Here is a 22,323-nt window from a genome sequence, read left to right on the forward strand (position 1 = left end):
GAATTTAAGTAGGAGGTACCGGGCTCGATTGCAATCCGGGAATTATAATATCGAAATTTTCTCCGGTCTAGTTACAACCCTACGCCGCTAAACGATTTAGTGTTCCGGTGTGATGTCGCGTAGAAACCTATTAGGGGTACTACCACACTCCCTGACAGGTTAGCCCGCTACCATTTGAGACTGCATCAACACTTACCACCAGGTGAGATTGCAGTCAGGGGCTAACTTGTAGTGGAATAAAAAAAAAAAATTCAGAAATCACGTGGAAACCGTTTGTTTACCTGCAGGGCCAGCTCTGGCAGGAGACAAATAAATTATCCCCCGATTATATCCCCTGACAAGGTATGTAATTATATCCCCTGACAAGGTATGTAATTATATCCCCTAACAAGGTATGTAATTATATCCCCTGACAAGGTATGTAATTATATCCCCTAACAAGGTATGTAATCATATCCCCTAACAAGGTATGTAATTATATCCCCTGACAAGGTATGTAATTATATCCCCTGACAAGGTATGTAATTATATCCCCTAACAAGGTATGTAATTATATCCCCTAACAAGGTATGTAATTATATCCCCTGACAAGGTATGTAATTATATCCCCTGACAAGGTATGTAATTAACGTGTCCACCTGCTAAAGCACGGGAACATGGAATAAGAGGAGTTTACCGCCGTTCATTAATCAACACATATATTATTTGGATATTATTTCAACATGTGCGCCAGTGCTCTGAAAATTAATACAGCTGTGGGAAAAGATCCATTTTATCCTTTCCCCGGGGAGATATAATTTTTGTCTCCTTTTTGTGCAAGCCCTGCTGGTGCAATAAATATTAATTTAAAAAATAAAAAATTAAGCCGTTTTAAGTTGGATTATTTTTATTGGCAGTCTGTTCTTTTACGAATAACAGCTATATACAAGGTTGCTTAAAATTCAACAATAGACCGCTTGGCTTAAATCTCACACAATAAAATAAAATATTAAATGGTAAAATAAGGGTTGGAAAAGAGTGAATTCAGTGTTCCATGCCGGTAGAATCTGCTCTCCTATAGAGTCACTATAAACAGCCTTCCTAAAATAAGTGAATTTAGAACTTAAATAGGTGTTATGAATTTTTACGGAGATTCTGGTCGCAGTAGTATAATCGGTTTTCTGGCTTTAGTAAATAAAGTTTTCGTTGTGATCAGATATTGCAGAAGAACAAGACAGTGAAGTTGTGAGTACGCCAATTACGCCCCGCCCACTACGCGGTAGAGGGAGCAGAGGTGGTCGTGGCAGCCGGTAAGTGTTTAGATATTATTCTGACGTCATATCTATGCATTTATTTATTCATAAGACACACCAGCAATTAACTGTAACTACAGATTTTTAACTAAGATTTTTGTGGATAATCAATATTTCTTAAATATAGTTCTAAGGGTACATACCACGATATACACGTACACGTAGTCAGATTGCTCTTCTAATAATTTAAAATGAAATGGTGATAACAAAAAAAAAACACCCAGCTAAGTTTGTTGTGATCTTCTTCTTAGAACCAGGACGCGTTTGGAACCCTTGTAGCTTTAGTTTTAAGTTTACGAATGTGGTTATCGCCATCATCTCACTACCGTGTAATTCTTATGCATGCATCAAAAGTGCCACCTATGGGCCTACTTGAATAAAGATATTTTTGACTTTGACTTTATTCTGCCTGTGACATCCAACTTGACATCTCGTACCTACGCAGTCCCGTCGTGAGTACGATCCATACAACTGGGTACCCGTTGATCTATATTTAAGAAAAAAAAATTGTAACTACATTCGGAAAAAAATTTAATTATGTGTTAGAATAATAAATTCTGTCTAGTGCCATTACAATAATCAATTATAGGTGTATACAGCATTATCGTTGTTATCTCCGGTCACATTAAGAATAAAATATAAAATAAGTATTCAACCAAAAAACTATTAAAAATAATAATGTTAATATGAATCAAGCTATTATAACAGATTGATGAGTAATATTAAATTTAAATACTATTTTCATTAAATTCTAAATGAAATATATACTGATTGACGTCTCCCTGCCAGGTACTCTTGTGTTTCCAAACAATCCAGGAACATATTGTAATATCACAAGTCTGCCACAATGTGGAAATAAGGTTGTGTAATGGAATATGTCTGTGGGAATACTGTGGCGATCACACAGAATTTTACAACAAATACCTAGCGTTGCAAAAATAAAAACACGCGCAGGCACTCTGAACGAATTTGGCTGCAATTTAATGGAGGAAAAAAAAAATTCGGACACAATATCAGAGTTGCAGTTTATCCGTTTATTAAAATAGATATTTAAGAGTGACACACCTATGATACTTAAAAAGAAAGTTATGGATTCATGCCATATCCCATGCCCTACAAAAACAATATAAATGCATGTCAAAGAGGAATGGAATGGAGCATGCTAAACACTAAAAAGCTACACAATATAAGACACACAAAAATAAGATTAGAGTGCAAATAAGCGGGTCACGTAGCGCGTAAGCCACATTAGCCCAGTGGATAGGAGTTCGAATACCAGAACGCACCTCTTAACTTTACTAAGTTATGTTGCTAAGCAATTAAAATATCACTTGGTATTCAACAGTGAAGGAAAACATCGTTATGAATGCCTGAGAGTTCTCCATAATGTTCTCAAAGGTGTGTGGCGTCCAGCAATCTGCACTGCGCTAGCGAATTCAAATTCAAAAATTTTTATATTCTGTAGACCTTATCACAGGCACTTATGAATCGTTCATTTAACATGTTAACACTAATGGTAGGTGATTGTGATAACTACATTTGTTAACTTAAAACTAAAGAATTAAAAACTAGGAGGGTTCCAAACGCGCTCTTGTCTAATAAGATCCCACAACAAACTTAGCCAATCTGATGTTGGAGCAATTCATACTCAAGCTTTTTTACCATAGGATTTTTCTATGAGCTTGTAGAATCCAGCGTGGTGGGCTACCGCCTTAGCCAAAACCGCGTTCTCAATGTGGAGGGAGACCCGTGCCCCTAAGTGGGCCGGTAACGGGTTGATATGATGTTTATGATGATGATAGATAATAAAGAAATATGAATATTTCAGAGGACCCCGCGGAGGTCGCGGCGGCCGCGGAGGATCGTCGTGCGCTACTCAGTCGAGCGACGACGCGCTCGCCAAACTAGTGGGGGTGAAGATTAAAGGTGAGATTTACGTACAATTTGTTAAGTTAGTTTAAAAAAAAAAAACAACACGCTTGGTATTTACAACCAAACTAATTTAGTTTTTTACTACTACCTTTTAGTTTAGTTTATTTATAAAAGTGTGTTTTTATTAAACATTCACCGTAAAAAATAAATATGAGAGAAATCGGTTTAAGATAATGGTTAGAATTTAAAATAAACATCATTCCTGCCTTACCAACTATAGATGAAAATTATAAAAATTAACAAAAATTTTAAGTCAACATCAAGTTACGAAAACAATATAGATCTTCGGCAATATACCCTCTACGCACGTTTCGCCCCGAAACCGGAGCATCCTCAGTTGACTTTACAATGAATAATAAGACATTGTAAATTATTCATCAAAATTAAGCTTAATTCGCTATATATATATATCATGGATTTCCGCAAAGTAACGCCTGCTTCTACCCAATATTTAAAACAATTATTCATTGTAAAGTCAGCATCTCCTGAAGATGGGTATGGGTATAGGTATGGGGATGGGTAAGAGTTCAAATTTTTACCGCTTCTGTAAAGTACACTTTAGTAAAGTTAAAAATTATTGACTTTTACAGATCTGAAACCGGAAGGTGAACCCGGGCCGTTGCGACCAGATCAGGTAACTAGTTTTAAAATAACTTGATTATATGATATTTTAAATATATGATTCAGGTACAGATATAAATCTGAAGTCATAATAAAATTCCTGTTTGTTTTTGTTTCTATGAACGCTCATATTTATGGATCCGCTGGAATCTCTGGAAAATCTTTCGATAGCTTAAATTCTTTAACAAGGTATAATAATATAAGGCTTTAATAACCTACTTTCGAATATAAGAAATGCTATATCAAATCACGTTATGAACGTTAGGAGCCTAGAAAACTAAGTAAAAACATGTCCGGGTGAAGCGACGCGGTGTGTCGAATTAGATGGCTTAGTTAAAAGTTTGATTGAGAAAAATTTACTTTTAAGAATAATGAGGCATGAGGAAAAGTTTGTGTTAAGCAAACCCAAATTCACGTTATAGCTATAAATAGGTCAAGGTTAGTGATTTATGGTAAAAAACATGTTTTAATCTTTATCTCGTTTCAGGTCGAAAGAGAAAAGAAAAGGCAAGAACGGGAAGCGAAACTAGCAGAGAAAGAGGCACGAAAACAGGAAAGAATGCAGAAGAAAGAAGAGAAAGAGAAACTAAAAGAACTAAAGGCAAAAGAGAGGGAAGAGAAACGCCTAGCAAGATTAGCTTTGCAGGAAAGTAAGAAAATAAAGAAGGAAAAGCCGGAGTTTATGGGGCCCATGGGCTACGGACCTCCTATGCGGCCTATGCAGCCGGATAGACCTTATGGTAACAGTCCCATGGGGCCGAGGCATCCTGGCGACTTCCAGGAGCAACGGTTTCCAGCTACACCGCGGTTGCAGGTATGATCTTAAGTTTTTGTTTTTGGGTAATTATCTGACAGTTTAACATTTATCTATCTATATATATAAAAGAGAAAGTGTGTGGGCATGTTCCATATAGGCTCCGAAACAGCTAGACCGATTTCAATGAAACTCAGGGAATCCGGATTGACCTGGCGAGTAATCCTGAAAAGTTTGGTGAAGATCGGAGCACTCCTATTTTTGAACTGTCAAACTGTCAAATACAGCTTTTATTTACTATGATGATATTCTATTGTTGGGTGTATCACCCGCTCGAGAAGAAAATAGAAGAGAATGAATACGGAGAGAAATAAATGATTTAATATATTATGAGACTTAAATTAAAAATTTAATGATGTAAGTTTATTGTTTAAATAAAATAAAGCCAAATCTAGCCCGGCGAAGCGGGCTGGGTACGCTAGTAAATAATAAAAATGATAATCATTTATTGCAAAATACACGTCAGTAATGTTTTAAATGTTAGAAATTTAGGTTTTTTGTATTGTAATATAATAATAATTTATTACTAAAAGCCTGTGACAAAGATAAGTCATTGAAATTAAAAAGTGGTGTCATTTAAATAGTCTATTTTTTGCAAGCGAGGTTTATTAGTACAGTTGTAAAATAAGACCAACGGTTATTAAAGCTTTGATTGATTTAAGTTGAACTGGCGTAAAAAATTGTGAATTTTTAATTTCTTAATTCTCTCTGGTCTTGTCTTGTTGGAGGCTTCGGCCTAGGCTAGTAGCACCCTACCGATCAAGTTGTTCAGGCACGGGATTTAGCATTCCGGTACGTTGCACTGTAGAAACTGATTAGGGGTATGAAAAACGAAGAATAATATCTTAGGCTGCAAGATTCCTTACCACCAGATTGCTGTAATAGGCTTTATTACAAAAGAAGAAAAATTATTGAAGAGTTTAATTAGAAATGTGTTATTTATAGGTACGAGCCGAACTGCGAGGTATTGCCATTCCAGAGGAGCGACGTCCCGACCAACACCATCCCGCCATGCGAGAAGGTACAAACTAAAACCTATTACTAACTAAACAATAACCTAAAACGTTAATATGGTTTAAATATAGCACACACACACAATAATGTACATGCCTGTTTTCACTAACGACGCCTAATCATAGAAGATTCTAAGACATACCTTTTACTTTTATTTTGGATTTTCACTAGGCAACACATAATACCGAAATTGTCTATGGTTTTTGACACAAGGTGTGGTATTTTGTGTTTGTATTATCATATTTTTCATTTTTCGTATGGAATTTTATAAATTATATATTTATTTTATAATATATATATTACTAGCTGTTGTCCTAGCTGGCTAATGATAATAGGATAATGGGACATAAAGTTGAGTCCAATGACTTATCTAAGGTTGTTGTATAATATGAGACACTGCTTTAAATTATATTAAAAAAAAATCAGAAATTCGGTAAGGATCAGGGGATATTGACATTTTGTATGCACTAAAAACAAAAATATTTAAACCGCCATAGGTATCCCCGCGTATTGTTAACATTGGTACCAACTTTGTTGAACATAAATTTCTAATGTACACCAAGTGTACAAATATTCCATGGGTAACATTGAATAATTTCTGGAAATGCATAAATTACAAACCCCATATTGCCTGTGCTAGGAATCATACCCGTGCCGTTACTTTTATTAGCTAACAGCGCTCATCAAGTGTTTTCAAAACTCCCTCCACATGGCTCTCAAATTATTGGCTTGATTAGTAGAATACTATAGAGATGTCAAATTTCAAATCCAAGATGGCCGCCAATACAAAATGGCGACCATTTATACTGTGTCGGGGTTTTTTGCAATTTTAATTAAATTAAATTTTTCATTGTGAGGTGATGGTGACAACCCCTCTCACCATAGTTATATTTTAGGTACTTTGTCGGTAGCGGGATCTCCTCAGCCGTTTAAGCCTGTCGCAGAAGAGCCCAGCATCATCACGAGAATGCCGCATAACATGATAAATCAACAATACAGGTAACATTTAGTTATTTTTATTTAATTGTTTTGCCCGCGTCTTTCGCCGCATTTATTACGGTTTTATAATTGCGGCGAAACGTTTATATAATCCCGTGGAAACGTTTTCTGGGATAAAAATGAGCCAATGATACCCCACCGTCTTTCTACTAATTAACTATGTTGATTGGTTGCTTAGTGACGGCGTGAAGGAAGGACAAATAAACAAACACACTTATTTATAATAGAAGTAAGGATTGTTACGTTTGACAAAGGTGCTTATGGTATAAAATATATTATTTCTTGACACTATATCAAAAAGTTAATTTGAAGATTATTTTTAAGCTCTTAGTGACCAAAATAAATTAGTGATAACATTACCAACTTAAATTTGAAACGTTTCATCTTGATATTTTAGAACGCTTGGATCCTTTAAATTGAATCAATCGTTTATTAAAGATAATTTGTACACTGTGACCAGAGTATATATCTTTGTGATCAATTTCGGAGAAGATCTGTAGCATAACCAGAGTTACCGACATAGCTCAAGGAGACGCGAAGCTAAAGTATAATTGGCTAGTGTCGATAGACTATGTGTCCCAACATGCTGAAATGGCGACCCCGCACTAATATAGGCAGCGTTGGTGTAGACCCCCAAATAGGTGACAGATGTATTAAAGTCAGACAGAGCTAACTAGCGTTACAAGACCGTCAAATTCTTCTAGCAGTGAACGTCCCGATACATACAGAATAAAATAAAAAAATAGCAATAATGTAATCAAAACGACTTGGAAAATAATTAATGAGGAGACGGGAAGAGTGCCACCGCGGCATAATAACTTTAAACTCAATGTAGATAATAAAGACTTAACATCTGATTTCGAGGTGGCTACTGCTTTTGAAATCTTTTTTACTAACATTCCTATCTCCACCACTAAATCATTGAACTCTTCACCAGATATTGTTCTCTCTCTATTGAAGAATAACGTACACTCATGTAAAAACGCTTTTAAATTCAGCCATATTAGTGGCTCTGACGTTATTAAAGCCTTTAAATTATTAAATAATAAAAAAAACAAATGACTGGTGGGGCATTTCCGTTGACATTCTCAAATCACTAATTGATATCGTTGCACCCGATTTAGCATTAATATTTAATAACTGTATAGATTGTGGTGTGTTTCCGGACTTACTGAAACATAGTAAAATAGTTCCTTTGTTTAAATCGGGTAGTACTTCTGAACCCACTAACTTCAGACCAATATCAGTACTGCCCACTTTCAGTAAAATTTTTGAAAAACTTATTTTAAATCAGTAACTTTCCCATTTTCGTAAGTATGATTTACTCCACGTTAAATCATTTGGTTTTACGCGGTCGCTCAACTAAAACGCGAAATAAAACTAAGTGCATAAAATTCACATTACCAAATGTTAAACATGTAAAAACCACTATACTACTTAATAATGAGGAATTGAATCCGGTGGATACCACAGTATTTCTAGGAATAACGTTAGATGCTAAACTTCAATGGGGCCCTCATGTAAATAATTTATCGAACAGGCTTAGTTCTGCTGCCTATGCAGTAAAGAAGATTCGCCACCTGACAGACATAGAAACTGCTAGGCTAGTCTATTTTAGTTTACTTTCACAGCATCACGTCATATAGAATTTTACTTTGGGGTAATGCTGCTGATATTGGCACTATTTTCGTGCTGCAGAAGAAGGCTGTTCGTGCGATCTATAAAATGGGTCCGAGAGAGTCATTGAGAGATAAATTTAAAGATGTTAAAATAATGACACTCTATAGCCAATACATATTTGAAAATTTAATGTATGTTCACAAACATGTATCAAAATTTAAAAGAAAATGTGACTGCAATAATTTGAACATTAGAAGCAAAAATAAACTTGCAGTGCAGTACACTAGACTACACAAAATAAGCAATTCATTTAAAGGATATTGTATACAATTTTACAATAAATTACCGGTTGATATCTTGGGGATGTCACCAAAGAAGTTTAAAGTTTGTATTAAGCGAAAGCTTATAGAAAAGTCCTATTATAGTATAAAGGATTACGTAAACGATAAAAAAGCTTGGGTGTAAACAATTGCTCTAACCAAGTTGCTTCTTAAATATTTTCTAATGACAATGTGAGATGGTGATAACAAAAAGAACACCCGGCTAAGTTTGTTGTGGGCTTCTTCTTAGACCAGGGCGCGATTGGAACCCTCGTAGCTTTAGTTTTAAGTTTACGATTGTAGTTATCGCCATCACTACTCACTGCTGTGTACACATTTTTATATAATAACGCATCAAAAGTGCCATCTATGTGCCTATTTGAATAAAGAAATATTTGACTTTGACTTTGACTTTGACAGAAATATTATAACTACCACATCCAGCGTGGTTTTGTATTTCGATATCTCAGCATAGCTATTCTCTCCGCAGGGGCTCGATGATGTACCCGCCGGGCAACGCGCCCTACCGCGGCCAGGGCATGTACCAGATGCACCCGGCGCACCCCGCACTCAACGCGCCGCGCCACAACTACCAGTACTACCCGCACCTGCAAGCCGGCCCCTACCGCCCCGGCTCCCCGCACGGCGCGCCCGCCTCCCCGCAGGCACCGCTGCCGTACGGGCCCATGCACCACCGCCCGCCCGGACACCCGCAGCACGCCATGCGGCCCGGGCCCTTCCCGCGCCCCGACGGGCACGGCCCCCACCCGCACGCCATGCCGCCCCACGGTCCCAACATGCGACACGGTCCGCCGATGCAGCATGGCCCACCTGTTTCCTCTCCCCACGGCCCGCCCGTCTCCGCCCCCCACGGCCCGCCCGTCTCCTCTCCACACGGCCCGCCCGTCTCCTCTCCTCACGGCCCGCCCGTCTCTTCGCCCCACGGACCGCCGGTCTCCTCCCCCCACGGTCCACCCGGCTTCCGACCCCCGGGCATTATGAATCTCCGCGTTCCCGGCCCAGTTCAGCCGGGACATCTTCCCATCCGCACGCAAGGTCCGTCAGGGTCTCCGGCGCCGCAAAAAACTCCCCCACCGAATTCGGAACCGGAGGACGGTGTAATAGAACTTCCAATAAAAATCAAGGCGGAAGTCAAGACCGAGCCCGACTACCAGTCGCCGCCGGGCTCGCCCGCGCAGCGTTCGCCCGAGCCCCCCAAACCCCACCTCAAGATCAAGCACACGGACAACAAGGATGGCCGCCCGCGGTTCCCTCTAGGTCCTTACGCGCCGCACTATGGCCCCTACGGGCCCTACGCGCCGCACGCGCCGCCTGGCGCCCAGCCACCCGATGCCCTGTTGCTCCAGGCGCAGCGGTCGCACCACAATCCGCTGCAGAGAATGCCGTCGAACATGCGCCAGTACTTGCCCAATAACCCCGCTGAAATGTCCCCGGGCGACGGTCCCGGGCTGATTCCGCGCCCAGCACTCGGGCGTCCTCCAATGCACGACGGGCTGCGACACCCCCACCCCGACCGGCCGATAATGCACGACATGATCCGCCCTCCCGGACCCGAGCGCTCCATAATGCAGGATCTGTCGCGACTCGGACCCGACCGTCCGGGAATGCACGATATGGCAAGACAACAAGCGCCCGATAGGCCAACTATGCACGATATGTCGAGGCCCGATAGGCCACTAATGCACGATGCGTTAAGGCCTCCTGGGCCCGATCGGTCGATAATGCGCGAGGCTCTCAGGCCCGGCCCCGACCGGCTCATTATGCACGATATGAACAAACCACCAGGATCGGACCGACTGTCCTTACACGACATGTCGAGACCGCCGGGCGGCGATAGACCTATGCACGATGTTTCAAGGGCTCCCGCAGCCGATCAGCAGATGCACGAAATGCCGAGGCCCCCGGCACGGGTCCGACCACTGCATGAAATGTCGAGATTGCCTGAAGTTGATCGTCCATTACATGACATGACGAGGCCGCCTAGTGGCGATCGACAAATGCAAGATATGGCGAGACCGCCGAGTAGTGATCGACAAATACACGATATGACAAGACCGCCTGGGGACGATCGACAAATACACGATATTGTGAGACCGCCTAATGGCGATCGACCAATGCATGATATGGCGAGACCGCCAAGTGGCGATCGACAAATACATGATATGGCGAGACCGCCAAGTGGCGATCGACAAATACTCGATATGGCGAGACCGCCAAGTGGCGATCCACAAATACTCGATATGGCGAGACCGCCAAGTGGCGATCGACAAATACACGATATGGCGAGACCGCCTAGTGGCGATCGGCAAGTACATGATATGTCGAGACCCCTCAGTGGCGAACGACAGATTCACGATATGTCGAGGCCCCCTAGTGGAGACCGCCCCACACACGATATGCCCAGACCTCCCAGCGGAGACCGCCCTATTCACGATATGTCAAGGCCCCCCTGCGGCGATCGCCCCATCCAAATGTTAAGGCCCCCCAGCGGCGATCACCCGATCCACATGGCGAGGACTCCCAGTGGCGACCACCCGATCCACATGGCGAGGCCCCCCAGCGGCGATCACCAGATCCTCATGGCGAGGACTCCCAGCGGCGATCACCCGATCCACATGGCGATACCCCCCAGCGGCGATCGCCCTATCCACATGGTGAGGCCGCCTAGCGGCGATCGCCCTATTCAAATGGGGAGGCCTCCCAGCGGGGATCGCCCGATCCACGATATGACGCGGCCGCCCGTGGCAGCAGACGGCCGGTCTCCGGGGCCGGAGCGGCTGTCGGCGCCGCGGCCGCCCGGCGCCGGCCCCGTGCCCGACATGATGCGGGCGCCGCCCCCCGAAAGACTGATGGGCCACGAGCTACCTCCGCACTACCCGTACATGCGGCCCCAGCCGCGCCCGCCGGTCCGCCTCGCACCCGGCCGCGCCAGCCCCGGCCTGCCCTACGCGCCCTACCAGGACGTGCACCGCATAGAGAAGCAGCCCCACCCGGCCGCCGCGCCCCCCGAGCGCCCCCACTCGCCGCGGTCCCCGAAGGAGCCCGAGGGCCCCGCGTCCCCGTCCGAGGCCAAGCCGGCCACGCGGCCCGTCAAGGAGGAGGGCGGCAGCGTGTTCGGCGGCCTCGTGAGCTACTTCTCGTCGCAGCGCGAAGACGACCTGGACGCGTAGCGCGCGCACTGTACATACTATGACCTAGATAATTTTATTTATACCGCCCGCGACGGGCGCTAGTGACGTACGCTATGTATGATATTTTATGAAGTTGACGTTTAGATTCCCGAAGTTTAATGAGTCTTTTTGGTCTCGAATAGAAACGATGTATTATTATTTTGTTTAATTTAAGCGAGATTTATTTATATACAAAAAAAAACGATAAGTACTTACACAGTATACTCTAAATACGAATTCTAATAAAGATCGATTATTTCATTTTGCAAATAAATGTTTTCTCTGAAACATTTGCTTTCATTATTGTATTCCTGTCTGTGCCGCAATAAGATAGTTTTGTCTTGTCATCATTTTTGTATATTACTCAGTAAAAATTTAACATAGATTGCTAATTGAAATAAAATTAGATGGAAATTTATAAATAAGTAGTGTAACATCACGTAGGTCGTGTTAACTATTAAGATAATATATTTTTTATTTATCTTGGCAATAAAGTGATAAAAAATATAATTTAAAATACATAGAAAAACATTGGATTATTTTTTTGTTATGATTTATTTTCGAGGTCTGCCAGCAACTTTCTTATTTCCCGCTGCCTGTTTATTTTTGCCTCCAAATGGTAGTGGATGATCTGAAAGAAAGAATAACAGCAAATGCATAACTTTGCAATACTTATTGCGGTATCACAATTACCGCAATAAGTGCATTGCAAAAAAAAAAAAAGGAAACAGACATCCATTGTTACTTATGGTATAAAATTCAATATACTTCTTCCTATTGCACCAATTGTCGAGATGATCTACAAAAGTCCACATACACAGAACCAAGTGAGTACGATCTTTTCAAAAAAAAAAAACTGGAATGTGAAAGATAAACGTACAAGGAAGTCTAGATAGGCATGACGGCATAAGGGACCGTCATGCCAGATAACATGACGGCATAAGGGACCGTCATGCCAGATAACATGACGGCATTACGTTGCTTAAAGTATGACCCGTGGCCGAGTGGCCTAGTACTACTAGCACAAAACGATTGAAAAGTTTGCTTTATACCACATAACAATAAAGTTAACATTTCAATGGTACCATTTGAGGCGAGTCGATGTTGAGTTATGGTATGCGAAGGCTGATATACTGTTAAATTAATACGATTTTGTTAAACAAACTTGTCTTGTCTGTTTTGTTTTAAAAACGCACCATTCGGAGTGACCTTGAGTGAAATCTCGTATGTTTTGCTCTTCGGTCGTTTCGCAGCGGGCTCCAATATCTCCGGTGTCTCACTAGGCGTGACAGTTTCTTGCGTGGCCGCCCAGCCGTCCTGTTGTATAATCGATGATATAAAGACATGATAAGATCTAATTAATTTATATACTAAGACAACGCACACATCGCCATCGAGCCCTAAAGTAAGCGTAGCTTGTGTTATGGGTACTGAGATGACTGATGAATATTTTTATGAATAATATGCATAAATACTTATTATCTACAAATAAACACCCAGACACTGAAAAACATTCATGCTCATCACACAAATATTTTCCAGTTGTGGGAATCGAACCCACGGCCTTGGACTCAGAAAGCAGGGTCGCTGCAAACTGCGCCAATCGGCCGTCATAAATAAAATGAGCAGTTTCATTGTAGACATGTCGAACCAACATACGGCTAGATTTTAAAAAAAATCCTTGAAAAGTCTTAGAAGGTTTTAGTCTCCCGCAACTCCCGAAATTATATAAAGACGAGTTATAATCAATCTAGTTGAAAGTTTCCGATCGGAAATTTAATTTAGAAGTTATATCCTTACGATCCTTAAGTTAACAATCCGTTTTTTTTAAACTAATCCTTAGACAAAATATTCAAATGGCACATTCAATTTAGTATTATCTACAGGAAAGAGTAGGAAAAGAATAGCACTGCGAAATAATTCTGTCATCTGAAGATTTTGGATTACTTGAATTTTAATTTTGGGCGTTAATCAATCAAATGTTCTAGTCGTAATTTATATTCACTCTTGCTATCCGTCCTGTATGTGGCTTTAGTACAGGATGGCTAGCTCTATTAGATTTAAGATGTGATGTTAATCTTTTCGATTAGATTAATTTTATCAATAATTTACACCTTCGGGTGATTTGCATTTTGCAAAAATATAAATGAGAAAAATTGCCGAAGGGTCCAACGACCCAGTTGAAGGGGCTCACCTCAGGATCCTCTATCTCTGGCGCGATCGGCAGGAACGAGAGCATGTTCTCATCCTCGCCTTCCTCATCAGAGCTGCAGAACGCCGCGACGGCCTCGCAGGTTGTCACGTCCACCTGGCAACCAATATTATCTAGGATCATAATCTTTTTTTAAACCTGTGCTGTATGTTAACAGCTTTAGCTGTGGTTGTCACCGCGTATTTTTCGAAACAAGTTATTTCCCTCCAAGTTTTGATATCCGGAAAAAGTAGAATAAAAAAGGTTTTCATTATTATGAATACTGTTATATCCATGGAAATCTCAATTACAAGACGTTAGAAATGTAGTGTGGACGTCACCTTGTCGTTGCAAACTTGACTCGGACAACACAAATTGTTATTTGATACGAAGAAAACATTAGTAGCAACTAGTGTCTTGATTGTTTTTTTAAACTACATTTCCCCTTACGCTTACAAGGGTGGTGTTAAAAAATGAAATCTAAATCTAGTATTTCCAGAGATTAGCGCGTTAAAACATTTTCATCCCCTATTTACTCCCATTGGGGGTAGAATTTAAAAAAAGTTATATAGCATAATATAGCCTCCCTCAAAAATTGAGCTATCAAAATATGGAAACGAGATTTTTCAAATTCAAAGCCAAAGTCAAAAATTTCTTTATTCAAATAGGCACATAGATGGCACTTTTGATGCGTCGTTTATATACAGAATGTGTGAATAGTAGTGAGAAGTTAAAACGAAGTTAAAGTTTAGTGAGTAAACTTAAAACTAAAGCTACGAGGGTTCCAAACGCGCCCTGGTCTAAGAAGAAGTCCACAACAAACTTAGCAGAGTGTTCTTTTTGTTATCACCAATTCAAATTATCATTTGAAATTTCGCTGTTTATTACACTTGAACGGCCGATTGGCGCAGTGGGCATCGACCCTGCTTTCTGAGTCCAATGCCGTGGGTTCAATTCCCACAACTGGACAATATTTGTGTGATGAACATGAATGTTTTTCAGTGTCTAGGTGTTTATCTATATATTATAAGTATTTATGTATATTATTCATAAAAAATATTCATCAGTTAACTTAGTACCCATAACATAAGCTACGCTTACTTTGGGACTAGATGGCGAGGTGTGTATTGTAGTATATTTATTTATTTATTCCAGAGGTAAGCGCGTTCGAACCTACAAACAACGACAAACAAACTGTCCAGCTTTGTTATTACAACATACATACATACCTCAACTTCTTCATCGTCTTTGCTTTCGCCAGCCTGATCCACCGAGCGGTCTTCGTCTTCCACATCGAACTCGCTCTCCCGCTCCTCATATTCCACATTTTCGTCGAGCTCTTTGAAGTCCGGCGCGAAGGCCGACCAGTTCTCCACTTGGTTCTGCGCCCAGATTGACACAACTCCTGGAAAGTTTTATATTAAGTGGTTATTTCGGCAGTAGTCTTTTTTCAGTAGATTAGCCCTTGTCTGAAATCTCACCTGGTGGTGAGTGATGATGCAGAAGCCCTTGACATAGGCTCCATCACAATGTAAACATCGAGGCCATCCAGCCAGCGGCTTGCATAGAGGGTATGCACAGGGTATGCAGATTATATAAAATGAAGAAAATCTCCAGTACGAGTTATGAAAACTTAAGGGTGGGCTTTTTATAACTCTTGCAATGCCTATCCTTAATTTTTTTTTAACTGGTAATGGATTTTTTTTTTCTTTTTTTTTTATCCACCCGCTTAGTGCATAAAATGTGCATACCATGTGCCATCCAGCTCCTCGACATTTTTATTAGCTAGCCAACCTTTTGACCTAGTGCAGTGTTTTTTTTTTTAAATATATAGTCAAGTGCTTGGCTGCAATCACACCTGAAGGTAAGTGATGATGCAGCCTACGATGAAGCGCGAATCTTAAGTAATACCTACAAATGTAATATCTTAAATAAATATACTACAACAATATACACACCGCCATCTAGATCTAGCCCCAAAGTAAGCAAAGCTTGTGTTATGGGAACTAACATGACTGACGAATATTTTTTTTCAGGAATAATACATATAAACACCCAGACACTAAAAAACACTCATGTCCACGACACAAACATTTTCCAGTTGTGGGAATCGAGCCCACGGCCTTGGACTCAAAAACTGCCCATCTGCAAACTGCGCCAATCGGCTTTCTTGTGTGGTATTTAACTTACCAGCGCTTATGCTGGCTATGATGGGTCGTATGGGATGCCACACCACGTCCAACAGCAGTTCTCCTTTAGTGCCGTGGAGGATTTTCACCAAGTTCCCAATGGACTTCTCCCATATGTATAGCGCGTGTTGTCTGGCCGAGCCAGCGCATATGTATTCGCCGTCGCCAGAGAAACAGCACTTCTTCCACGTCGTTCTGGCAGTAGTATAAAAAGAGTACTTTACAGAGAAGCAGGAGTTTTGTTACTTATATAACTTTATTTTATTTTATTCATTAGGTTTTATTACAAACACACATACACTAATACTACCGTTTTTTTATAAAATTTAAACTATTCTATTTAAGTGTAATGTTTTCTTAAAAGTAAACACAGCATATCAAAATATAAAAGTTACAGTTATATCAACTAAATGACACTTTCACGTAACTATCCTCTTGGTCAGTGGATAGTTACGTACTCCCGTGGTGACACCTGGTACAAGGTGCCAACTGAAAATCAGCGCTGTATGCACCTTTATCTAGGTTGTGCCACACATAACATACATGGTTTCGTTGATATTGTGTGGTGAAATATAAAAAAAAATACTTTCTAAGAGAAGTGAAATTTTTATAGCCGCACCAGCCCGTTCCTTATAAGAACTTCTTTCGCCAAAGGTTGTCTCGGAGAGATCGCTTTAGCTATAAGACCGCCTTTGCAAACCTAAACTAGTTTTTTATTATTTTTTATTTGTAAATGTGTTTCTCTTTGTATTTTGTTTTTGTGGTTGCAATAAAGAATTTAATAATAATAATAGTATAATAAGAAGATTAGATAAAACCACAAGAAATCGTTTCGAAAACGATTGCTAGGTATTATTAAATAAAAGTGATACTTTTCTTACTTGTTAACAAGATCTTGCAGCTTCTGAATTGGCTCCGGTTCGCCATTCATTCCAGATTTCACTACAGTGTTTGTGTCGTACACCCTGATGACTCGGTCTGAAGTATTCACGAGGAAGCAGCTGCGAAGTAAAAGTAACCGTTAGTTAACAATCATTTTTACACATTTGTTCACGGTCATTTTTATATAAAACTTGTCATAATTATTTAAAAACCCCGCCTTTCAATATAATTTACATTGAGATTGCAGTGAAGGGCTACCTGAAGCTTTGTAGTGTAATAAAAAAAAGTAATCCATAATTTAAGAAGACAAGCCGTATGGGCAAGAATACATTATTATACATATAACTCTTCATTTTTATACCACAACACTAACGTGTCATAACATGTCATTGCTGCGACAGCTGAACCAAGATTTTGGAGGGCAGATGATAAGGATAGCTATAAATTGGCTGGATATGATCTGCATTCTGCATACATGTGATAGAGAGAAGAGATGTTTTATGTAACAAAAATAGAAAAAAAGGAAAGGAGATAACACGCCACCCTGAGGTACCCCAGCCGTAACATCACACCGAGACGAAAATGGCCCGGTTGACGGTCATTGAGGTACCTCCGAAACCAGTCTATTACTGATGGAGATACGTGAATAGAGCGTAAAAGACTCAAGCAAGCTGTCAAACGTCAACTGTGTTAAATGCATTGCTAAAGTCAAGCAGAATAAGAATACTAAATATACTATGTAGATATTTTGTTTGATTGAAGAAAAAAATTATAGTTACAATTGCTACTCGAAATAACTTACTCTCCTCTTCTGGCAAACTCGATACTCTTGATCCCAGTAGTACTGGATGTGCCAACGGTTATTTTGAAGCTGGCTTTCACGGTCAGTGTCTGCGGGTCGAGTATCAATATCTTCCCTTTGGCATTGCCGGTGTACACATAGTCGCCTCGCCTGTCGAACGACGCTATGACGTTGATATCACCCTACAAATAAAATTCAGTAGAAATAGAGCTTTTTGTGACAAAACTCGCCCGGGTAAGTACTTCCACCATGCGTCTTTCTGCCGGTAAGCACCATTTTTGGAATAATGTGTTTCGGTCTGAACGGCGTGAATGCCGGTGTAATGACAGTCACATGAGGCTGTACTTCTACGCCTCATGATGATGGAAACAGGGACAATATATATATATATATATATATATATATACTTATATAATATATAAACATGTATAACATATAAACATATATTATACTAGCTGTTGCCCGCGACTTCGTCTGCGTTTGATTTTGTTTTTAAAGTATTCAGTATCGCTAAGCCTTAAATGAGTATAGTTGTATATACATATGACATGTGACTGTTAATTAATTATAGACAAATAATTTGCAATAAAATAAAATTGTGACTTTACTTAAAGATCTAAGCTATCCTATCTCTTAAGTTGGACCAGACTGCTCACGGTGTGCCAATTTAATTTAAAATCGGTTCAGTAGTTTAGGAGTCCATCGCGGACAAACATCGTGACAGGAGATTTATATATATTAAGATATACTAGCTGACCCGTGCAACTTCCAAATCGGTTATAACCGGAAAACACGAATAAAATTACATTTCCTAATAATGAATCCTAGCTAGATCGATTTATCGCCCCCGAAACCCCCTGTATACTAAATTTCATGAAAATCTTTGGAGCCGATTCCGAGATTCCAATTATATATATATATTATTTTTTTGCAATTCTTGTATATATATATATATATATATATATATACAAGAATTGCTCGTTTAAAGATATAAGATTAATATTATAAATGTGAAATTGTAGATCGATAGTTTGTTATACAAAAACGACTGAGCGGATTTGTATGAAATTTGACACGGAAAAGAACATAGGCTATCTTTTATCCCGGGAAATAAGAAAGTTAAGAGTAAAAAACCTGAATGTATGCGAACGAAGTCGCGGGTATCAGCTAGTAAACTATAAAAAATTAAAGAAATAAACGAAATATGTCGCTTTAGACTGGATAACAATAGAAATCTACATCTCAATTTTAGCATCGGCGTCTAGACCGTGGTTTATTTAGCAACCGCTTTGGCTGCAAAAGCCAGTGATGTGCATTCAAGCTCGGTCAGCTCTGAAATTTTCAGGTGTTATTAAAAAAACAAAATAAACTGAAGTGGCGACCCCACACCGATTACCAAAAAAACCCTAGATAGAAAACATCAAGCAAGTCATATGGATACACAAGACTTTAGTATGGAAACCTCTTCCAGTCTAAGGCAAGAATGATTATGCTAATAAAGATAGTAGATTCTACTTACATCATCATCTATAGGTAGTATCTTATGGTCACCATCGGTATCCACCAATAAAGCTGCATGCCTCATGGGGCACACAAGAAATCGTTTGTCGTTTCTTGGATCAAACTGTACTCTTAGAATAGCTGTTGGGAACCTGTAGCGTTGCTCACACTCTCCCGAAAGAACGTCCCATATACAGACATTGTGATCTGTTGAGGCTGATAACAACTGGAATAGTGAAGTTTTAATTTTATTTGATATAGCTCCATGAGTTTTCCTTTGCAGGATTTACATAGCGTGGCCCAGAACACGAACTGAATAACTAATATTACTGAAATATTTCTATAAAAATTGGTTGTCTTTTTTAACCAATCGCAAAATTATAGGCACACCTATAGCGGTTTGAGGATTTCTTAAAGTAACTTGTGCAATTGCTTTCAAAAAGCACCGTTTGGTCAAGTGAAACTGATGAAAGTCTCAGGGTTTGCTTCTGGATGGCAACTACACAATAATAAGTATTGCACAGGTTGTGATTTGATTATGGTATATAGATGGTAAGCAGTTTATGCATGTCACAATAAAAGAGCTGATGGGAGAACTCTTGAACCATTATCACCCCAGTTTTGGGAAAAGCAATATTTTGTAAAGGTTATGGGCAATTGGCATTTGGCTGTTGTAGCTTAGATAATTATTTTTACAAGATTTTTAAGCTGGTGCCAAATAAAATGTAGAAAATTACTTGTTTTGTAGCACAATCTAGAGATGGAATTCAAGTTTTCAATTTAATTAATTTTTTGTTACAATTAAATGATTGATTTAATTTTTTTTTTGTTCTATGTACTTTTTGTGGTGTGCAATAAAAGTATATTTATTCATTCATTCATTCATTGATTTATTAAATAGTGTTAACTACTACATGCAATTTGAAAATATATTTTTTTATTATACAAATCATTTTTTGAACAAGTTATAGACTGAGACTTTATAACTATTATACTTGTTGTTGTAACAACAAAAAAATTTAATTGATCTGTTACTATTTAACGATTAGTTCCAGTTACAGGTACCTTTTTACAGTTTCGCGACCAACTCAAGCTGCAGACAGGGAATACGTGGGCTGATATTGACTTGGCTATGCCTCGAGTTAGGAAGTCCCATATGAATATCCTGCCATCATTGCATCCTACAGCTAAGAGAGTGCCACGTCTATTGAATGCACATGTTGCTGCCAGGGATATTGAGTCTAAAGCACCATCAAATTCCTGAAAAATAAACATTAGTATTTAACAACTGCTTTGTGATTAGTAGTTTTGTTTAAGAACTGTTACATACAAATTCTCAAAACAGTTATATCCTATGCTATGGAACTTAAGGCTCTGGGTTCTGGGTTTCTAGAATTGTTAAATATTGTATTTTTGCTAAACATTCTCAGTACTAGCCTTGAGTTCAGTAATTGGGAGTGTCTTGTCACGTGACTCTGAGAGTTTGTAAAACCAAATATCTCAGACACAACAACTGATAATAAATAAAAATTTAAGCCTTTGAACCCAAAAGCGGGAGTGGAATGTGATGAAAGCTGTGGGTTGGATTTGACTTTCAGGGGGCCGAGTTCGAATCCCAGGTCATATGTATAACTTTTCATAGATATGTGCTATTTAAGCAATTAAAATATTACTTGCTTCAATGGTGACAGAAAACATCGTGAGGAAATCTGCATGCCTGAGAGTTCTACATAATGTGTGTTCTCCAAAGGCGTGGCCTGAGTGGTGGACTACGGCCTATAGTGGGCCGGTGGGTTGAATGTGATGATGAACCCAAAAGCATAGTGGGTTTATGCTTTTAAACCTTCTTACCTATGAGATAGGAGGTATGTGCTCAATAGTAGGGCTTTATCATGATGATGTTCTGAGCAACCAGATATTTCCGTGTAATTAAAGTTAATAGCAATGCAATTTTTTTTTAATTGAATTTTACAAACCTCTGGATAGTTTTGGCCAAACGACTCTGAAATGGAAATAAAATAATAAATGTTTACAACGCAATTATAACTTATTGTATGCAAGTTACTAAAAATATAACCAATGTTTACTTACCGAGTAACTCTAAATTCATGATTGTTATTTTAAAGTTCCTTACTTGCTATGGTATAAAAATCGCATATAACATATTATTGTCAGCCGTGATTTGAGGATATAGCAAATATATCGTATTCGTTCAATTTGCCATTTGACTCGTAAAATAGTAAACAATGAAGAAAGACGCCTCGAGCCAAAACAATCTTTTCGGCTATTTTGGCATTCGTCACTGTCTATGTCAATTGTCACTGTGAATGACAGCGACAGGAGTCTGTTATTTGCGGTTCGGATTTGGCAATGATCAACTCCCATACAGTCTACGCCAAAGATATGATATTTTCTACGTTTTGACCGATTTGAAATAATGAGTACATACTGACTCAGACACCCTTCTGCCAACTTTGGCACTGTTCGGCTTAGCGCCTCTACAGTTCAAAATTACCTAACTTTATCGATCACTAGATGCCATTGTAGTGACTGAAATCGAAAAAGACCTGATGGTATGACGTTCGTTCCTTGGAGGCTGTTCGCTTGCTTGGGATGGCACACACAGTCAACGTCATCATGGTGGGTGCGGCTGCTACCAGTACCGAGCAGACCACGAGGCGTAAATGTGAAAGCTTTAATTGCAGGTGTATTATTGTAACTTTTAGTTTAGATACTGTGGGGCCGTTGGGACAGGGAACTAGTTATTTTTAAGAAATTTTCAAAAAGGGTGTCCAAATCACCAATCCAATCAGGGTGGAAAAATAAACATAGTTCTTGCGCTCTACTTAACGCTTTAGCGTTAGCGCTGTAGCGTTGTAAATACCTACCTAGGTAACGATAGGTAAAGTTGAGTAAACGCATAAAGTAAAAAAAAGAACCCTCATTCAGCCATTCA

General features: G+C 39.7%; 2 protein-coding genes across 2 annotated transcripts in view; one reads left to right on the forward strand and one right to left on the reverse strand.

Annotated features, from left to right (window-relative positions):
- The window catches only part of LOC120627710, a 38,039-nt gene extending 25,840 nt beyond the window's left edge, over window positions 1-12,199 (forward strand). Inside the window, exons 19-25 of the mRNA XM_039895737.1 lie at window positions 1,196-1,289; window positions 3,121-3,218; window positions 3,815-3,858; window positions 4,333-4,659; window positions 5,605-5,680; window positions 6,570-6,672; window positions 9,103-12,199. Of these exons, the coding sequence (XP_039751671.1) occupies window positions 1,196-1,289; window positions 3,121-3,218; window positions 3,815-3,858; window positions 4,333-4,659; window positions 5,605-5,680; window positions 6,570-6,672; window positions 9,103-11,803 (3,443 nt within the window). The 3' untranslated portion in view covers window positions 11,804-12,199. The remainder of the gene's footprint in view (window positions 1-1,195; window positions 1,290-3,120; window positions 3,219-3,814; window positions 3,859-4,332; window positions 4,660-5,604; window positions 5,681-6,569; window positions 6,673-9,102) is intronic.
- Window positions 12,200-12,241: 42 nt separating this feature from the next.
- LOC120627712 (retinoblastoma-binding protein 5 homolog) lies at window positions 12,242-21,653 on the reverse strand. Its single transcript, XM_039895738.1, has 11 exons — window positions 21,459-21,653; window positions 21,344-21,369; window positions 20,433-20,627; window positions 19,387-19,593; window positions 17,868-18,049; window positions 17,065-17,184; window positions 16,185-16,378; window positions 15,224-15,399; window positions 13,998-14,111; window positions 13,000-13,120; window positions 12,242-12,434 (listed from the first exon to the last, which is right to left on the reverse strand). The coding sequence occupies exons 1-11, from the start codon at window positions 21,475-21,477 to the stop codon at window positions 12,358-12,360; spliced, it is 1,431 nt and encodes a 476-aa protein (XP_039751672.1). The 5' UTR covers window positions 21,478-21,653; the 3' UTR covers window positions 12,242-12,357.
- Between the last annotated feature and the right edge of the window lie 670 nt (window positions 21,654-22,323).

The sequence above is a fragment of the Pararge aegeria genome, chromosome 11 (genome assembly GCF_905163445.1).
Source record: "Pararge aegeria chromosome 11, ilParAegt1.1, whole genome shotgun sequence".
Taxonomy (NCBI): Eukaryota; Metazoa; Arthropoda; class Insecta; order Lepidoptera; family Nymphalidae; genus Pararge; species Pararge aegeria.

What these genes read in the sequence shown, in the direction of transcription:
- LOC120627712 (XM_039895738.1), bottom strand. An exon ending in AAGACGATGAAGAAGTTGAG is followed by an intron (nt 14,112 to 15,223) that starts GTATGTATGTAT and finishes ATTGGTTGCCAG; the next exon opens with GTGGACGTGACAACCTGCGA. An exon ending in CAGAGATAGAGGATCCTGAG is followed by an intron (nt 13,121 to 13,997) that starts GTGAGCCCCTTC and finishes ATTATACAACAG; the next exon opens with GACGGCTGGGCGGCCACGCA.